At 53.6% G+C, this 20107-nt stretch overlaps 1 protein-coding gene across 2 annotated transcripts in view; it reads right to left on the bottom strand.

Annotated features, from left to right (window-relative positions):
• The window catches only part of CRHR2 (corticotropin releasing hormone receptor 2), a 44703-nt gene that overhangs the window by 11926 nt on the left and 12670 nt on the right, over positions 1-20107 (bottom strand). Inside the window, exons 1-5 of one of the 2 annotated variants that reach the window (XM_061414219.1) lie at positions 16549-17331; positions 16269-16394; positions 3181-3266; positions 1515-1624; positions 1066-1183 (exon numbers count right to left, since the gene is read on the bottom strand). In XM_061414219.1, coding sequence (XP_061270203.1) covers positions 1066-1183; positions 1515-1624; positions 3181-3266; positions 16269-16394; positions 16549-16651 — 543 coding nt within the window. In that variant the 5' untranslated portion in view covers positions 16652-17331. Of the gene's footprint in view, positions 1-1065; positions 1184-1514; positions 1625-3180; positions 3267-16268; positions 16395-16548; positions 17332-20107 lie in introns of those variants that run through there. The other variant, XM_061414218.1, reaches the window with a different exon arrangement.

Genomic DNA, 20107 nt, shown 5'->3' with positions numbered 1-20107 from the left:
TGCCCAGAGCCACCATGGGCCACAGCCCAGACCTCTTCTCAATGGACCCTACCCAGCCATCTTTCCTGGGGATTTGTCCCCAGGGCACCCTCAGAGCTGAGAACATGGGCAGTGGCAGTCAGAGGAGCCCTGTCATGGGAAGCGGACTGTGGACGGCTCAGCCCCTCTCTGTCAGGCTCTAATAGCCTCAGCTGTCAGAGCATCAGCTGAGCTAATCTCAGCCTCTGTGGCTTCCCCCCATGATCCCAGTCCTGATCTTGGACTCCATGTGGCCATCTGTCTTCTTTGTTCTGAGAAAGTCCTGCTGAGGAGGGACTCCAAAGATCCTCTCCTCCAAACCCTGCTTTCCGCCCCCCTCCACCAAGTTAACAATGCCTTGTCAATACAAGCCAACAGTGGGCTGCACGACACCCCAAACTGACTGAATTCCATTGATGCTGAGGCAAGGCTCGACGAGGGGCCAAGTCAAAAGGCAAACCGGGCTGAGTGTGCGCTCAGGACTAGCCATCCAAAGACAATGTATTGAGCAGTCTCTAACAGTGGACAAAAGAGCTCTGTGCATGGCTCCATTCTAGGCTCTGGTTTCACAACCTGGATGCAGTACAACAGCGGTTGACACAAATCCAGGGTGGGCAGCTAACGTGCTGTTCTGCTCAATGTCCTGATGGCCCAGCTGCAGAGGCATCATAACAATGTAATCTAACCTTTCTGAGCATCGGTTTCCATGTCTGGAAAATTCCATGTAGGAAAATTCCTACAACTCTCTAATTGGAATCAAGTGAGCTAAAGCTCAATAGAGGTTAATTTCAGCCCCCTTTCCTCTAAGGGACCTTCGGGAGGTGCTGAATGCACGAGACAGGGAGTGGAACAGGATAAACCAAAGTCTGGTGTCTGGTCTGAGCGGCTCTCAAGACCCCATCTGGAGCCCCATTCCCCCACTCCCAGCTCTGGAGGGACAATGATGTGGTAGAGGTGAGCTCAGGTTCAGGTCTGCAGGTGAAGATGGGGTGAGAGAGGTGGGAGCCCCCCAACCCCCCAGGCCCAGCCCAAACCTCCACCCACGACCTCATTGCTCTCGTGCACTTCGTGGTCGATGAGCTGCAGCAGGAACCACATGACATTCCGCAGGATAAAGGTGGTGATGAGATTCCAGTGAATCACGTTCCGCAGACAGCGAATGCTCCTGTGCGAGACCCAGGACAGCTGTCAGCCGGGTCAGGCTGCACCTGGGCTCAGAGCTCAGTTGGGTCAGCTGGGCCTGTGCCCCTCCCTCTGACCCGAGGTGAGGGAGAGACTTAGCCTGGGATGAAGGCAAGGCAGTCTTCCAGGGCCAGCACCCCTTTTGCATTCTGCATGCCTGCTAGCGGTCAGTGCTCTGGTGCCTCCTCAAGCCTCTTTTGTCCTTTGGCCCGAGGGTCGCCGGAGTGGAGGTTAGAATGTCTGGGATGGGGAAGGGGATGCCATGTGGGGTGGGGGGGGAGGGCGGAGAAAAAGCAGGGGTGAGGTGGACTCACCGCAGGGCCAGGAAAAGCAGGAAGGCGCCCACGAGGGCTGCCACGGACACGCAGTGGCCCAGGTAGTTGACGATGAGTGCAATTCGGTAGTGCAGGTCGTACTTCCTCTGCTGGACAGACAGACAGACACACAGGCAGCTGGAGGCCTGGGGCACGCGGCTACTCTAGCGACGGCCACCTAGTGGGTCCTGACCTCGGGGGGCAGAAGAGGCTCCAAGTGTCACCAGCACACCTGGCTCCCACAGCTGTCTCCTGTCAGCCCTGCGTGGCTCTTGGTATAAACGGCTGTGGTCAGGAGTCCCGACATGCACTTTGGGGCAGATCTGAACACAACGTATTCTGAGCTACGCCAGAATTGTGGGGATGTAGACTCTGTTTTATTTTATTTTTGTAATTAATTTATTTTAATTGGAGGCTAATTACTTTACAATATTGTGGTTTTTGCCATATATTGACATGAATCAGCCATGGGCGTACATGTGTCCCCCCATCCTGAACCCCACTCCCACCTCCCTCCCCATCGCTTCTATTTTATTTGTAATTCTGGAATGGAAGTAGCTACACCTGTGTCTTGTCCCAGCCCACACCCTAGTGGGATGCGCCTCAGAGTGCACGGACGTCTACCTCTGGGACTCGGTTTTGGCATCTGTGTAATGAAGCCAACCTGCCCTCCCGTCTCTGAAGCAGCGAACTGTGTACCAGGTCTGGGGGTCCCTTGGGACCAGTCTGCTCTGGGTACAGCTGTGAGGGGGTGTCTTGTCTGTAGAGATTTTAAGAACAGTATCAAGGCCAAATAAAAGTCAGTCTGCTTTATCACCACTCGCTGGCAATTCTAAACAGAGGCAATGATTAAGATAATCCTTCCTGTCAGGGCAGACTGTCCCGACACCCCGCCCTCACTTTGGTTCACCAGTGTTCACATCTCAAGCACTGTGAGATGGAGAGTGAAGGCGGAGGGCCGGAGGGGACCACTTTCTCTCCTTTACGACCGTCCTGCTTGCCTCTCTTGTGGCCTCACTATAGACCTCCTTTGGCTCACATTTTGTAGAATCACTTTCTCAGGGTAGACAAATGTTTTTTCTCTGAACTTGGACTTCTTTTGGGGAAAAGTTACAGCCTCACTGGGGGCTGTAATGGGTGAATGAGGAGGAAGATGGAGGTGGGATGTGTCTTTTGGAGTCAGGAGTGAGAAGTAGCTTCAAAGGGGAGGAGGTTGGCACCACAGACAGTAGGGAATCCAGTTCCAGAGCAAGGGGAGGGGTGAAGTCTGAAGGGGACCCAGCTTCCTGCAGGGAATAGCCCTCTGAGCACTGTGCCTGTTTCCACATGGGGTCGCAGAATCAGAATGCCGGATGGGGAAACAGGCCCAGAGGAGGGGCGTCACACAGCCTGTCAGAGGTGGGGACACTGGTCACATGGTCATTCCCTGCTGTGTCGGTGCCACCTTGCTTGCATCCCTCACCAGCTGAACTCTCCTGAAGGTGGGGCTCTATGTCCCCTTCTCTACGCACCACAACGTCACTGAGCACAGGACGGGGACAAGAGGGGCAAAAAGTGGTGGGTGGTTGCCACAGGGCTGGTTCTGCCCACCTTGGAACCCTCTGTGCTCAGTCTGAGTCCTACTACTTACACAAGGACCAAGGGTGGGGCAGGTGGGGACACTCACCTTATCATCCAAAATGGGTTCACACTGGGAGTAGTTGATCCGCGAGGCCCACGTCCCATTCTCCAAGCACTCTCGGTAGGCATTCCCTACAAAAGATGTCAAGCACCAAGCAGGGGCGGCGGTCACTTCTCTCCTCAAGAACTCTCCCTGGCTCCCTGGTACCCACAGGTTAAGGTCCCTACATTTCAGTCTCTCTAGACCTGCAAACACAACACGCCTGACATTCACGTGAAAGTCATTAATGTGAAACGTGCATAGAAGGCTTACCCCCCCCCCACCGGGGTAGCTAAAAGGCATGATTAAAACCCATTTCTGACACAATCTTTGACTAGCAATTTGTACATTTCCTTTAATTTTGTTCGAAACTGAACCCCAGGGACTTCCCTGGTGGTCCAATGACTAAGCCTCCCCGCTCCCAATGCAGTGGGCCCAGGTTTGATTCTGGTCGAGCCCACACACTGAAACCAAGAATTTGCACACCACGACTAAAAATTCTGCATGGCACTACTAGAGATCCCACATGCTTCAGTGAAGAGTGAAGATCCTGTGTGTTGCAACTAAGATCCGGCGCAGTAAATAAACATTAAAAAAAAAAAAAAAAGATTGAACGCCATTGTGAGCCCTGGGATGTGGCTGAAGATTCACTACTTTTAGCACGATGAATAGTTTCCAAACCTATCACAGTCATTTTATGCTCCTGAGATCCATATTTTCCCACCGGCACTTCCATGTGCTCCGCAGTCACTATTTACACGCAGGTGTCTGCCCCGTGCCAGCTCCTCTTCTAACTGCTTCATTTACATGCGCCCATTCGATCCTCACAGCAACCCGATGGAGGAAGCCCTAAGATTAACCCATTTTATAGATGAGAAAAGTGAGGCACAAGGCAATCGAGCAGCTTGCCAAGGATACAGAGATAAGAAGATTCCAACCCAGAAGGTCCGGTTCAGGGCTTATGTTCCTAACCCCTAAGCCACTGGGCAGTGGTACAGGAACGACAGCAATGTGGGGCAACAAGACTGCTGCTGACCTGGAGCTGCGGCTGCTTGGGAGGCCACCACGTGATGTCTAAATGTTTGAGAACTCGCCTCTGTGTTCAAGTTGGAGTGTGATGTGCAAAAAGACATTTCAGAACATCTGTGTCTGATACACAGAAGGGAGGGCTTTATTGAAAGGGGATGCACAAAGTTCAAAGAATGCTCCTATTTTCTTTAAATCCTAGCTTGACTGTCAAGATCTAGCTCCTAAGCCACCCTCTCCATGCGACAGAGGTAGCCCACTGTCACCTCCAGCCAGGAGGAACCTCTCATATCTGATCACTCCAAAGCCCTCTGCTGCCTCTGCTCGGCATTTTGCTGTTTTCTGTACCTTACCTCCCCCGCTTACTCAGAAACTCTAAACCACCCGTTGTTCAGCAGTAATTTGTACCAGGGTTCTGCTCTCTGGCTAATGGGCAGTTGTTTGTGGATTTTTCTTTTGCGCTTACGTTTGAATCACAATACAAAGCTAATTAAAATAAATGGTTCACAGAGCACAGAGTCACAGAGCTGGAGGGGGGAACCTTAGATTGTTTTTGGAAGCAATGAATTCTGAAATAATTAAGTTACCTTAAAAATCCACTTCCGCTGAGCTAACAGTGAGTTAAAAGCAATGAAATTATGAAGGCATACTTGCTGAAGAGCAGAAACAATGGCGGAGATTCTATTAGCCTAATTGTTTTTTAATTTGAGCTCATAAGTTTTTCAAATTTGGGGTTGTTAGTGGCCTACTCCTGACTCCTGGGCCTGTCACCTGTCAGCGAGGTCCCCGGCCAGGGTATGAGTCAGTTAGGCCAGTGTTGGTCTGACACCAACTCTGACCCAGTGCAAGGACATCAGCTCCTTGCCCCTCACTGTGGCACCCAGCCCCAGTGGGGTCTCTCCCCCTACAGGTTTGTTATATACAGAAGAGTTGTATGTGCAGAGAATGTGATGCATAGGATCAGTGATGGCACTGAACTAAGTAAGAGCAAAGGGTGAAGCCAAAAGGACCAATGTAAAGGCATTTGGGAAGGGTGAGTGCTTTATCAAATAAACAGTCCCTCCCTGATAGGGGTTTAGAGTCCCTCTCAAAAGACATGGGTGAGATAAGACAGACTCTGATTCTGGCTAGAGTCCAAAAGGCAGAAAATTTTATCTTCTATGGATGTGTTCTTAGATGTTATCCAGGCTTCAGAAGTTCAGTGCTAAGCTCCTTCCTCCAGGAAGGCCTTTTTGATTGCTTCCATCTAAACAGTCTCTTTCTCCTGCGTCTTCCAATACCTCCATGCTCCTCAGTCCTGACAGCCTGAGCCCCACACTTAAGCACTTACATATGACCCGGACCTGAGTTGTTCAGGTGCATGAGTCTGGTGTCTCAGATCAGTGTGGGGCTCCCTGAGGATGTTGTTATTGTCCAGTTGCCCAGTCATGTCTGATTCTCTGAGACCCCATGGACTGCAGCGTGCCAGGGCTCCCTGTCCCTCACCATCTCCCAAAGTTTGCCCAAGTTCACGTCCATTGCATCAGTGATGCCATCCAGCCATCTTATCCTCTGATGCCTTCTTCCTCTTCCCAGCATCTTTCCCAGCATCAGGGACTTTTCCAATGAATCGGCTGTTCACATCAGATGACCAAAATACTGGAGTTTCAGCATCAGTCTTTCCAACGAGTATTCAGGGTTGATTTCCCTTAAGATTGACTGGTTTAAGGCTGTCCAAGGGACTCTCAGGAATCTTCTCCAGGACCACAGTTCGAGGCATCAATTCCTACCCCTGAGCTGAGAACACTCATCTCCCAAGTACGGTATCTTGTGGTGGTACTGACCATGGGTGGGCTTGAGGATGGGAGGGGTCAGGCTAGAGAGGCTGCAGATCTGAGACCTTTCTGGTCCTCTACATCAATGCCCTTGGGGTACCAAGCTCTATGGAATTCTGTCTCCTCCTTTATTTCCGCCGCCCCCCGGAGTCCACCCCTCTCCTGTCCCCCCCACCCACCTCCTCTCTGGTCATCTTGCCTGGACTGGTACAGCAGCCTCCTCTCTCGCCTCCCTGCCTCATCGCTTGTCCCCCTTGACCTCTGTCCTTTAGCCCCATTTCATGTTAATATCTAAATAAAAGCCATCTGCTGCTGCTGCTGCGTGCATGCTCAGTCATGTCAACTCTTTGAGACCCCATGGACTGTAGCCCACCAGGCTCCTCAGACCATGGGGATTCTCCAGGCAAGAATACTGGAGTGGGCTGCCATTTCCTTCTCCAGGGGATCTTCCCAACCCAGGGATCGAACCCATATCTCCTACATCTCCTGCATTGCCAAGCAGATTCTTTACCACTGAGCTACCTAGGAAGCCCAATAAAGGCCATGAACAGCTTTTTACTGCTCTGGAGAATAAAGTCCAACTTTCCAGGTGTGCTAATCAAGGCTCTTGACACTCAGGCCCCAGCAGAACTTGCCTGACCCCTCACTACCTCTCCACGTGGCTGGTGATATTTGCACCAGCAGGCCTGGCACACACCACCCCTCGAGACTCTCACCCAATACCCACTGACAAACTCCCACCTCTCTTTTAACCCCAAGCTCTAATGCCGCCTCCTCCTGGAGGCTTCCCCAGTACCCAGGGTACTAATCTCTTCCTTTTCCCTCTAAACACCTCCTTTATGTCTTCCCATTTTTTGAAACATAGGTCTTCATACTCTATTGCCCTTGAACTACAGCAGCACATCCGTTTCATATCATAGTCCAGCACACACACATATCCCTCACATGACTAAATCCAGTTTCACAAAGCAAATTTTATCTTACCACAGCTATAATAGTTTCTTTCTATTCTTTTCTAATGAATTATATGTATTTTATACCCAAATGCTAGTCACGACCCCCTAAATTTACTTCACAATCTGCTATGGTACAACACAGTTTGAAAAAGAAAAATCTTCTAGAGCATTTGACATCATCACTATGGGCTTAATCTCTTTAGAATTGATCCTTCTTTTCTTTGCTACTGAACTTAAGCTCCCTGGGGACAGACAAGTAGACAGAAACCATGTTGGAGTCAACAGATCCTGCCTCGGGGGTGAGCCATTGAGTACATGTGGGCTGAATCAAATTAACTCAAACCTGGGGAAGTAGGGTCTGAGATGTGGGATGTAGTGGTGGGAGGGGGCTTCCCCTCTGGGGACCCAGTCATGCCTGGGAATAAGGCTCTGGTTATATACAATGAGTACCAGGAGGCTGGAAGACAGATGTTCCCAGCACTTCGGGAGAGTTGGCTAATGAGGACACTGAGCCCTCAGGCACAGCCTCAGACAGAAGAAAGGAAGACTGGAAGAGTCCCCACTGGGAACCAGAGGAAGATGGGCACGGAAAGTGTGAGGGCAGGTGGTCAGGACAGAATTGTGGGGATGGAGGCAGAAAGGTGGGTGCCTGTTACCACAGCAATACAGGTGCCCCACCAAAGACAGATGCCAGTGGTGTGCAGTGTGGTCTTCCAGGGGCATCAGGGTCTGTATGATGCAGGCAAGGTCTTCTCTTCCAGGGCTCTGTGGTCTGGGAAGCCCGGACTCTAACCCTGGCAGCATGACAGGACTCTGCCCCGAGTGGCCCTGGCCTGTTGAAAGCTCTCATTACAATATGCTGTCTCCCTTTCAGATGCCGACACTTTGATGAGAGTTTCTGGTTTGGGCAGTCACCTGAGTGGTCCAGGAGCCTGGTTGGGAGAAGATGGAAGCCTACATTCTAGCTGTAGTTTTGTCTCTGGCTGATTAAGTGATGTTGGTTAAGTCCTACCCCTTTCAGCCTCAGCTTCCCCACTCATGCAAAGTAATGTAAACTGCTTCTCAGTGATGCTATATTGGCATTTCAGGGGGGTCAAGCATTTGCTGCATGGGACTTTTCAATCTGCTAAATGCCAGTAGTACCCTCAAGCCAGTGTAACAACCTCAGACATCCATATGTCACTTTTAAGCACTCCTGAGGTTGGCACTTCTATCTCTGATAGTTGAACCAGCAGTGTATGGGAGATGGGGACCATGAGGGACCATTTTTTGAGTGGTAGTTATGAAGCAGAGTGCAAGAGTCAGGCGGGGCGTGGGATGAGTGAGACTGTGGTGGAGGAGCAGCAATGTGGTCATTGGCTGTGTGGAAAGAAAATGACAAGAAGTGAGGGTGGAAAGGTGCTGACAGGGAGACGGGAAGGGCCAGAAGCAGTATTTACTGAAGGAATGAGGTCACTGTGCGGGACTGAAACTTTCAGTACCACGGATAGCAGAACGCTACCACTCGCTACTTCTCACCCTGGATGCAGCTTCAGTGAACTGGAGAGCTCCTAAGATCTAACCCTAAGCCTACCCCCATCCCACGTTCACCATCAGCCCTGTGCCAACAGCAGTTTCCCTGAGCTACCCGAACAATGTGCGTCTCCCTGAGTTAAGCCTGCACATTTCCTGTCTTGATCTGATTACTGCACGTTGGTGGGGGTAGAGGTGGGGGCAGCTGGTGATGTTGACCCTAACTCGGAGCCCACCTGCCGCACTGAGAGACTGAGAATCTGCCATCATCAACCCAGTCATCAGGTTAGGAAGGGCCTCTCAGGGCCACCTGCTTGTGACAGAGGGGAAGGGAACTTCTTTCCCATTTTTTCAGTGTTGTGTGGACACTGCTCTCCAGACCCCACCATCACTCTGGACCTCCCCAAACCCCCAGCTCTCTATTTCTGCCTTCTGTCCTTGAGTAGGTGTGGGAGGGGTAAATGTCCACACCTACAGCAGAGAGTGGGGAAACTGAGTCAGGAAGGCACAACGCAGACCCTTCTGGGTCCATGACAAAGGGAAGAGGTATGAGTAGAATCCAGCTCACTGTGTGAGATCACTGGCCTCTCCAGGGAAGGGCAAGTGGGAGGAGGCGCCTACCCTTGTTCGGGCCGCTATTGTGCAGGCTCCCTCCTTCCAGTCATGCCTAGCAACGCTCCATCGGCTTGTCGCCATGACGCCGGCCAGCAGAGGGAGGCTGGGAGAAGGACCCTCGAGGCAGAGGCTGCTGTAGAGAGGAGGATGTCAGGGGAAGGGGGCCCCGAGAACTCATCCAGCTCCCCACCCACCTCATACAGAGAAACTGAGGCTCAAAGAGGAGAAAAACCTGCCCAAAGGTGAGATAAGTAGAATTAGAACTGGCTCCCAACCATCGTTTCTGTGAACTGATGGGGGGTGGGGGCAGGGCATCTCTGGCTGGCAGTCTTTTGTTCTCCTGTTAACACAGGGGTCTCTGGGGGCCAGGGGGTCACTTCTCTCTGGAGACCTTTGGGGATCAGATCCTCTTAGTGTAGACAGACTGCCCCTTCTTGGTGCCCCAAGACACCATCCAGAGGTCACACAGCTTGGTGCCTCTCAAGGTCAATAGAAGGCCACACCACCCCAGTAGGAAGACAACCATCCTTAGTGTGAGTGGGACCCTCAAGGACACGATTGCTCCTCCTTCCAGACCCTAAGCCACACTCTACTCCCCTTGCTGAAACAGCCTAGCTGTGCACAGGGAGTCCCAGCCAGTGGTGTCTCTTGCTCATGACAGGGGCCCATGAGGTCAGTATGTTTCCTGTGTCCTTCACATAGATAAGGAAATTGAGACTCAGATGGGGTGGACCCCCACTCCATTCACTCAGTGAATCCCAGCACAGCCAGGACTTAGTGGGCTCCCCTGAAGCTGTGTCTGGGTTCCTCCTGCTATTCATCATCCCCAGGCCCACCCCTGCTGTAAAGGGAAATTCCGGCCAGACTCTGGAGCACCTGGTTTGAGGTGGGTGGGCTGCCTTTAGGGTTCTTTGGGGTGGTCCCTGAGAGTCACCAGGGGTGGAATTTGCTGTGGCGTTTCCCGATCCTGCTGGGGTTGCCAGGGTGGAGGGAGAGTGGACAGTGAGGGACGCTGCAGCTTCTGACTTAACAGCAGGAGGGAAGGGAGGAGAGGGAGAGGGACAAGTTCAAAGTTCTCAGCCAATCTGGATTAATATTTAGAAGGTACATCCTGAACATCAAGCGGCACCCTTTGGGAGTATTCCAGTCCTGCCTCATGACGCTGTGGATGAGCATCTGGGGTCTGAGTAGTGTGAACAGAACTGAAGCCCATGCCCTGGCATTCAAGGCCTCCATGACCTGGCCCCGTTCCCTCTCTCCCTCTGTTCCCACTCTCCCTTCCACCTGACACATCACTGGCCCAGTTATCCAGGGTGTGCTCCACAGCACTTGCTCCATGAAGTCTTCCCAACTTGCTTTCCCTTCTTTTTCGGAATCAACTTTCTTCCATGTATTCCTACAGCCTTGGCTGTGCTATTTCACTGAAGAGCAAATACCAAATAGTTCTCTTTAAACATCTCTCTCTCTAACACAGGAGACCCTGGAAGGCTGACTCAGGTCTTATGCCTCTTTGAAGAGCTTGTTTCTAGTGGAGAAAGGGAAACATATAAACCCAGTGAAGGATATTAAGTGGAGGATTCCTGGTGAGGGGGTGAAGGAACTTCACGGGAGGCCGCACCTTTGGTCTTGCCTGAGATGAAGGGTGCTTAGGCAGGGGGACAGCTGGGAGTCCACTGTTAATGCTTCTCAGTAGTCCAGGCCCCATGCATGCAGATGTGGAGTGTGGGCCAAGAGCTCTTAGAGCCAGCAGAGACTGTTCAGAGCCCTGGCTTTCTGTGGAACCCTGGGTAAGTATCTTTTACTCTCTGGACCAAGCATCTCCCAGTCTTAAGCAGCAAGGGAGGGGAGTACTAGACTCAGCACAGAAATTCTCAGGTGTTTGGATGGCCAGAGAGGCGTCCTTTTCTGCTATCTTTCTTTCCTCCTCCTTCCCTCAGCCAAACCCTCAGTGATGAGGCATCCAACTTTCCATCTCTCCCAGCAGGGGACAGTTCTCAAAAGGGTGACTGCTGACCCTTGGGCTTCAGGGCTCAGGGTGTGGTTGGGTCTCACTGGGGACTAGGAATGCAGACATGAGTTCCTGGGAGTCACAGCTTCTATTTCTCAATGCAGAGGGCCATCTTCCTGGGACTCTGGAGCTGAGGGTCCACCCTGGCACCAGGCCTGTTCTCAAGCAAATGTGGTGTCCCCACTGCTTCAAGATCTCAAGAACCAGTCCTGCCCCCGCCCCCACACCTCCAGGAAGCCTTCCAGGAATGCTCCAGTGCCCATCAGGCTTATCTTTCCAATCCCTGATGGCTGATTTGGGTGAGCTTGGTCTTTAAGCACCCTGGGGCTCTCTGAGGACAGGGCTTAGCCTTTTTCATCACCCCTGGTTCCCAAGTACAAGCAGGCAGACCCAGGGGGAAGACCCCTGTGGCTGGAGACCATCTAGTTTATGTGTTTCCATTTTAATACAACCAGGTCTTCAGCATGTCTCTAGAGTGGGGTTCTGGGAGGTGGGGACCCCAGTCCTCCCCATGGGGTTGAATTAGGTGGAGTGTCTCTTCCCCACCGTGGCAGATCCTTCAGTATTGATGGGCCTACCATTCTCAACAGGACCTGGTGGGAGCCTGAGGTCAAGGAGCTGAGGCTGAGCCAGGCTGGGCTTAGAGATTCCACAGGAGGAAAATGACCCTGCCCATGTGGTTGCAGGACCCTCCTTTGCAGCCACGAGGACCACAGTGACAGGCAAGAGGAGGTGTCAGAGCAGGGCAGGTAGAGTGAGCAATGGGAGGAGGGAGAGACAGAGGATGTGGGGAGATGGAGGGGAGTACAGAGAGGGAAGATGGAGCTAAGGTGGGAGAGAACCACATAGATAGAAAACAAAAGAGAGACTGAGAAATACACAGAGACATACACACAGAAAGAGACATTGAGAATATACACCCAGAGACAGAACCAAACATAGAAACAAAAACAGAGTCATGGAGACAAAGAGAGAAACACTGAGAGAGACACGTGCACAGAGATGGGCACCAGAGTGAACACAGGTGAGAGGTGGGAGGACAATGGAACAGAGTGCCCACCTCCGGCCAAACCACCGCTGAGTAAACCATGTGCCTTCTCCCTGGGACAGGGGCGCTGGGGCCTGAGAAGGCAGTGGGGCTTGCTCCAGGTTCTACTGTGTATGGATATTATGTTAGTTTCAGGTGGCCCAGAATTTGAACCTGCTTCCCATATGGGCACAGGGAACCTGGGAGGTGGGGTGCAGAGAACACCTCCTGCCATAGAGCTGAAATGAAAGGCCCTCCCCTTCTAGGCTCCCCTGTAGCCAGAGCTGGACTGGGGAACCCCAGTCCCCCCTTCCCCTACTTCCTCAGATGCTCTGGCACCAAGGAAATCAGTGAGCTGGGAGCCCACAAAATGGAGATGGGGAGAAGGCTTCCTGAGGACCACTACAGGAAGCTGGAGATCCTAAGGCAGTGATGACGGCAGGGCTGAGGCCCCTCTGGTGACCAGGGCTCACAGCATTGTCAAGGCCCACTCAGAGAGAGTGGGGGTTCCCTCACTAGGCCAGCTCTGCTCTCAGTTCTTGGCTGGGGACCCCATATCTGATTTTCCATCCTATCCAATAATTACATAAACTTCCCGATATCCTGTCAACAAATCCCTTCTCTGCTTAGTCCGTCAGAGTTGCTTCCTCAGAGGCAGCAGAGCCTTAGCTAGAATCCTTGTCCTGTTATAAGCTGTGTGACTTTGGCAAAGTCACTCCTCGGTGCCTCAGTTTCCTCATGTGTAATATGAGGATAAGACTATGTCTCTACCATTGGCTGATTGTAAAGATCAATGTGTTAACAGGTCAAACGACAGTGCAGAACCTGGGCCGCTGAAGCAGTGACGTGGAGGTGGGGAGAACACGGGAGGGGACTCAGACACACGGACACTTAACTCAGTTCTGCCACAGACTACCGTAAGTGGCCTTGAACAAGTCTCTTCTCTTCCCTTGGCCATTGCTGCATCCAGAAATAGTCTCTGGGTAAGAATAACAAGGCTCTGATCAAGCCTCCCACACTCACTGCTGTGGCTGTTTGCTAACCACATAAGAACTCTCGAATACCTTGTCTCCAGCCCAAGGCACTTGCCTGGGCTTCCTCGTCCAGCCAATTGCCTTCTCCGCTGCATCTTCATTCAGATGTCCCTCCAGCTCCCCAGAGTCCACATATACTTATCTGTGCTCATTGATTTCCTGATGTGGTCCCTGACTCCTCCCCCTTCCTGTCCCACGCTAGTCTTGTCAGTTACAGATGTGTCCTCCTTTGCTTCTGCAGCCTCCACTTGACCTAGGTCAGTTACAGTGGCTCCTAACCCCTCTTCTTGTGGCCAGAGACTCTGAGCCCTGAAGCTGAACTCCTCCCTTTATAAGCGGCCCCAGGCTCCCTGCCACACCAAAGGTGAAGTCCTATGCGATGCCCTACATCACTTGACCAACACCCACCAGTCTGCTCTCATTTGCTTCTTTCTCCTACTACCTGTACTCCACATAACACCAGCCAGTCCTGAGGCACAAAGCATGCTCCCATCTCTTCCCCTAGACTTACGACTCTTTCACCTGCTAAAATCCCATTCACATCTCTGAGCCTCAGCTTTCTCATCTGCAATATGGGCACAAGAGCAGGCCATACCTCAGGGGCCTTAGGGAGGTGGGAACGTGGGAGGTCATGTATGCCAAGCTCTCTCAGTGGTAGCTGGCACCTGGACCATAGTCCACATTTGGGAGTTTGGTGGCCGATTCTCTGTGCTCAGCTGAGTGGGTGAAAGTTCACAAGGACTAATGCCTAAGCTGCTGTCCCACCTGGACAATGCCTGCCCTCTAAACTATGAGGCTTCAGCAGGGATCTGGCTGCAGCATAACAAAATTGGGCAGGAAGAGAGCCAGGACCCTTGTACCTCTTCCCCCAGGCTTCTCTAGGACCTCTTTTCCTCCCTGTGTCCTTCTTTGTCCAGGAAAGATCCCACTTTAGCAGAGCAGAAGGAAGCAGTGGCCAGGAAGCAGGGGAGGAGAGAAATCAATCATCGCCATTGACATTAGCTGCCTCAGCTCTTCACACCTCAGCTATCACACTGATTAATAGCAATGCTCCTTCTGCCCCCATGCTTCTCCCATTCACCAGGAGTCAGACTGTGGGCAGTACTTGGTCCAAATGGAGACAGTGGTTCATTAGTACCAGGGGCTAATCGGCACTACATGTGCCAACCTTGGTGGCACCCTGACCTTTTCTTGGCTTCTCATCTGACATGGTGTGAGTGGTGTGGGAGGTGCTGCAACACCCCCTTTGGGAAGCCTTCCCCATCTCCCCTCCCACGTTCCTCCTCATCCACAGTCCCTTTGCATTCCCCTATCATGGCATTTCTTACTCTGTATCCTTTTGTCTGTTGCAATTGTGAGTGAGGGCCTCAATGCCAGTGCAGTGGCTGGCACACAGTAGCTGTTTAATAAACTGTTTGAAGAGAAGAGACCCAGGCCCTGTCCTCGGGGGCTCCAGGTGGGTTGGAGAGAAAGGGGACAGCCCAGGCCGGGGTGGGAACCAGAGCAGGGCTGCCTCAGATCCACAGGCTGAGGGGCAAAGAGCCGCATCACCTCACTTAGCATTTATCTCTGGCTCAGACTGAATCAGGGACCCTGATTTCCACTGCCCCACCCCACAGAGCTCATAGGATCCTAAAAACATAGTTTTATAATCTCAGGACTGGAAGCATGGAAGCCGTTCCTTCTGCTTGTGCATCTCCTGGATCGGGGACCTCACCTCCTCCCTGGAAGGTCTATCTTAATCATGGGTAGGAAGCGTGGTCAGATGACTCAGAAATCTTCCTCAGCAGCCCCACTAGGTCTCCCACCCCCTTCCGTTAGGAGCACCACTACCACTGGACTCCTCCAAGCAAGCTGCTCTCTGGGCCCACCAGAGCCCTCCGCTGGTGCAGACAGGGCAATGCTGCTTAGCACTAGATGCAGAGGCTGCAGTCTAGCCCACTAACCATCTCTCTGGGTGAAGGTATGAGTTTGGACAGACATACGTGTGTGTGTGTGTGTGTGTGTGTGAGAGAGAGAGAGAGAGAGAGCGCGAGAGAGCGTGTATGAGTGAGCTGGTGGGGGAGCTATGCTACTATTCGGACACACAGAGGTTGCTATGATGTTTCCAGGATGAGGGGCTTCAGACAAACAGGTGCCCTCCATTGCTGCCTAGCATCTCAGAAGGCTCTTTGCTGGTGTGGGTGGGGCTGGAGATGTGAGTGGCCCTTCAGGGTGGGCTAGTGATGCTGCGTCCCACAGCTTCACAAGACACTGCCACTTGGCTCCCATTGGACCTTCCACAGGGCGTAGACTCAGGCACCCCCTTCCCCTCCCAGAGCCCATACAGAACCACCCCACCTGGATGCTGTGTGACTCCTGGAGCATCTGCTGCTGTCCTCCAGAGTGGCAAGCTAGCCAGTGATTTGCCAGGAGGAAGAGGGGCACAGGCTGTTCTCCCCAGGAGGTGGGGGGTGGGCCTGATTGAGACACCACGCTGGGTGGCAGGAGTAATGCTGACCACTGCCCCTGACTCACAGCCCAGTGAGCCAGTCCCAGGGCATCCAGGTAGGGAAGAGACTACACCCCACACTCTGGTCCAGAAACAGCTACACTTTGCATGCCCAGCCCCAACACAAGCCTCACCCCATCTTCCCTGCCTCCTGCTCTCCCCTTCTCCCACAGCAGAGTCTGACCACCGCACTCACCCTGGGGTTTGGGAACATATCCTGGGCGCCCCATCCCTCCCCACCGCCCCGGGGAGATGCGGGGCGGAAATCGGCTAAACAAAGAGAAACCCTAACGGAGAAACTTCAGACACCAGAGTATATAATGTGGGAAAGATATTTGTTTTCAAAGGGAAGGATTTCCTTCTCCTCTTTCTGGGTTCTCAGCGCATGGAGCACGGGAATCGTGGGCAAATCACTGTCTTAACGAGGTCTGAAGCTTAACGAGGTTAGGGCAGAGGGAGCGCCCCTAATATTATGTCTTTAACGCCGGCGCTATGACCGTGCCGCGGCTCTCAGGTCTTCGACGCTGGCTTCGGAGCCCTCGCTACCCTCTAAACCGCCCTCCTGGGAGCCAGGTGTTGAGCCCACGGCGGAGGGTCCCAGGAACACTCACGGGTCGTGTTGTACTTGACACCGTTGAAGTACTCGGGGCACGGCCTCTCCACCAGGGCTCCGGCCGAGCTCCGGGGCCAGCACGTCCCGATCTGGTCCAAGGTCGTGTTGCAGTAGGAGTAGGGACCTGGTGATGGGAGAGAGCGGAGCGGGGATCAGAGGGGCTGCTGGGGCCCGCGGGGCGCCGCAGGGCGCGAGGCGCTCGAGCGCGGGGACCCGGGCGCACCCAACGCGCCAGGCAAGAAGCCTGCGCCGCCCGGGTCTGCTCGGCTCTCGCCTACCCTCGGGGTGCAGGGGCAGCCCCCAGCCGTCCAAAACCAGCTCTTCGGCCAGCTCCAGGCTGCAGTTGGTCTCCAGCAGGCTGTGGAGCAGTGCCGCGTCCATTGCGCCCCGGAGCCACGCGCGCCCAGCGTGGCTGCCAGGGGCTGGGTTCGAGAGTGAGTGGCTGAGACAGCGCAGAGTCTTGGCTTCTCTCGCCCAGCCCTGACCTGCCAACAGCCTCCTGGCACTGCGCTCGAACGTCGGGAACTGCCAAGTCTGGACCTTAGCGGAGAGGAGCCGCAGAACGCACCCGGCTGCGGGTCCACCCGCTCAGTCGCGGCCAATGGCTGCACCAGGGGGCGGGGCCGGACGGCTCCTCTCTGCCGGGCCCAGGCTCCCGCCCCCGGCCCACTAGTCCAACCCGGAATCCGCCTTCTCCGGCTCATACCAGGTCCGGAGGAGGGCGGCGGGAATGGACAGTGTGGGCCTTGGGTGGCGGAATGATCTGGCCGAGGGTCGAGTTCCGGGGGCTGCAGGGGGCAGGAAAGCGCGCCCGCCCGCCCCAGAAGCTTGCCTCGTGTTTCTTCTCCTTCGGTGTCTCGCCATTTGTTTCTTCTCCTTGAGCGAGGACACTGGAGGGGATGACAGGGAGTGGAGAGCCCACGAGCAGATCTGCTCTCTAGAAAAGCCTCCGTGGCCTCTGGGAAAGGAGTGGATTGGAGGGGCATCGAGGGAATCAAGGGAGCCACGAAAGAGGCTGGCGAGATCAAGAGGCTTGAATAGGTGCAGACCTGTACCAGCCCATGGGGGTTAGGGTGGGGAGGGATTTCCGGGAAAACCAGCCCTGGTGAGGCAGGACTGGAGAGAGGGGTGGGTGGGTGGATTCCAACAGGAGCCAGGAGGCAGGGGTAATGCCAGGTCTCCCGCTTGGGTGACTGGGGGCAGGAGTTGTGTTGCCATTCACTGAAATGGGGAAGTCCAGGGGAGAAACTGACTGAAATTATCTGAAGAACCTCAAACACCCAGGTCTTACTGCCCTGGGTTTCAGAGGGAATAAAACGAGAAGTGAGAACCTCTTTTCCTCTTGGCTTGGGCAGGACAACCTGAAACTGGTTTCCACAGCAGGGTGTGTGTGTGTTTAAGTTAAGTGTGGAGGGGAGATCAGACCCCACAGCAAGTGTGGAGGAGCTGAAAACCTTTATCTGGAATTTGCCCAGGCCCCTCAGGACTGCCTGCTTCTTAACTCCCTGTGGCTCCATTCTGAGTGCCAGGGCAGGTCCACTGCTCAGGTCTACTGAGGGGGGTGGGGGTGGATCTGGGCTCAAGACACAGGGCCTGAGATGTGGTTCACCTCAACTCAGGCTGGATTCAGGCCTGCCTTTGTCTCTGCTCTCCTGCATGTTACCCCAATTCTCACCCTCTCTTCTGGGGCAGTTTCTCCATCAGTGAAATGTTCTCAAAGGCCCCTCCCAGCCCTGAGACTCTGGTCCTGAGTTATGAGATGCAAAGACTGAGGGAGATGTACATGTGTGTGAATTTGTATGTGTGTGCCTTTATCTTTAGAGGGCAGGGAGAGCTGGGACCCAGTCCCAGCTGGACTGGAAGCCCCAGGGTGGCTAGTCCTAGTCCTTCCTGCCATCTTTCACTGGGAACAAAGCTGCAAGAGAAGGCTGAGAGCATCCTGAGCCAGCATTATTCCCTGAGCAGGGAGAGGGGAGAGGCAGAGTGGGCTGTGTTTGTGTGCTCCAGTCTCACCAGCCTCCATATTAATGCTGCTCTCATTGCCCAGGCAGAGCCAGGGAGCAAGCTCGGGAATCTCTCTGGGGCCAGCTGATTGGCAGGTACGAGGTTCAGATCAGCCAGCCAGGTCTATCCTCTGCCTTTTAAATGGACAGAGCCCTTGGCTCAGCTCTGGGCAGCTGCAGAGGCAGAGATCCCTTACTGTCCCTAATAACCAGTGCCAGGAACAGGCGAGGATCAGTTGGGTCCCAACCCCAACCCTAGGCAGAGTCCTGTCGCCAGTGCCAGGCTGAGACTCGGCCTGGGTCCCAGACCAAGCCCTGCTGCACAGGACTTGTCCCCCATAGGCTAGACTGTGGCTGGCAGGATCAGCCCATTTCTTCATTGTGAAGTAGTCTCATTCATGCACAAAGGAGGGTGCTCCACACAGTGATCGAAGCACAGAGGGAAAGGAGAGCCCAAGCTAAAGTTATTAACCTGTTCATCACCAGGGCCACCGCACAGGAAAAGCAGCTGTCTCAAGGGGAGGTGAGTGCCCAGTGACCAGAGGCCAAGGACTTAATGTCTCACATGCAGGATGGAAGGTTGGCCTGGGTGACCTGGACTGCTCTTAACTGGAGAGCACATGTGATAAAGGTTCCTCTGGGAAGTGACCATTTCAGGGGCAGAGCTAAAGACCATTCTGCATCTTGATGGGACAGTCGGGACCTGAGCACAGGCCCAGAGACCCAAGAGGCCCTGGCCTCCAGAATGCAGTGCCATTTCATCGTAGAGTTTATTATCACCAGCACGATTGTCTACTATTCTAGATGTGACAGAGGAAAATGAAAAAAGGATCAGCTTTGGAACAAATGGATTTTACAGCTCATTTTAGTGTTTACAGATAAGCAAATGAGGAAGAAATTGTAAAGAGCAAAAACTTTCCTCACCTAGATGAGCTCCAACTACCCTTAAAGTTTGGGCCTTTTTGCTAGCTAAGGAAGCAGAGGTGGGTGGGAGGTCCCTGGGATGGAGGGGAGCCCCCAGGCCAGGCACTGGGGCAGAGGTATTCGGGACAGTCTGTATGCCCCTAGGCTGGTGGGAGAGGTGGCAAATAAGTTATAGGGAAGTGTGACAGGTGCTGGAGGAGACACCTGTGTGTCATGGGCAGCGTGGGGGCAGGTACCTCTGGCCCACCTCTGATGGCAGCTGCAGTGGCAATCCAGGTGCTCCAGGGTTCAGCTGAACACCGGATAGGTGTGCAGAGCATAATGGAAACACACACGGCATCTCACACAGTCATGAGTCTGCACAGTACACACTTTCTCTCACTCATCCCACCACCCATCAGGTATCCGCTAGAAAACAGGATTTAAGGGGACAGACTTTGCATGTCTGAGGGCTGTGCTCAGTCAGGCTGAAGAGTATACAGAACTGAGACAGGCTGTGGGGTTCACTGTGGTTACAGTGGGGCTTCTGAGGGCATGGAAGGCTTGGGAGAGGCCAGAAGGTGCCCCACTCTTGCCCTGTGGCACTGGGGATGGTGCCCCAGGCCAGGCCAGACACTCCTTCTCCATCCCACCTCACTTCACCTTGGCACAGGGGAGATGGCCTGGTGTCTTCAAGTGGAGTCACAGGACCAGGCTGAGGAGCAGGAAGAGCCCCTGGCAACTGTCCAACCCCACACTCTCATTTATAGATGGCCAAATGGAGGCCCAGAGGAAGAAAAGGAATTTCCCCCTCCAACCCCTCCCAGGCCATCCTCCTCTCCACAGCAGCCAGACTGGGCTCCCTGCTTCCTCCACTGGGCAGAGGAAGTGATTTTTCTAAGATTGTGTGACTTCTTGCAAGAGCAGCTCT

This window comes from Bos javanicus, chromosome 4 (genome assembly GCF_032452875.1).
Source record: "Bos javanicus breed banteng chromosome 4, ARS-OSU_banteng_1.0, whole genome shotgun sequence".
NCBI lineage: Eukaryota > Metazoa > Chordata > Mammalia > Artiodactyla > Bovidae > Bos > Bos javanicus.
This window is presented reverse-complemented; position numbering and strand designations above follow the sequence as displayed.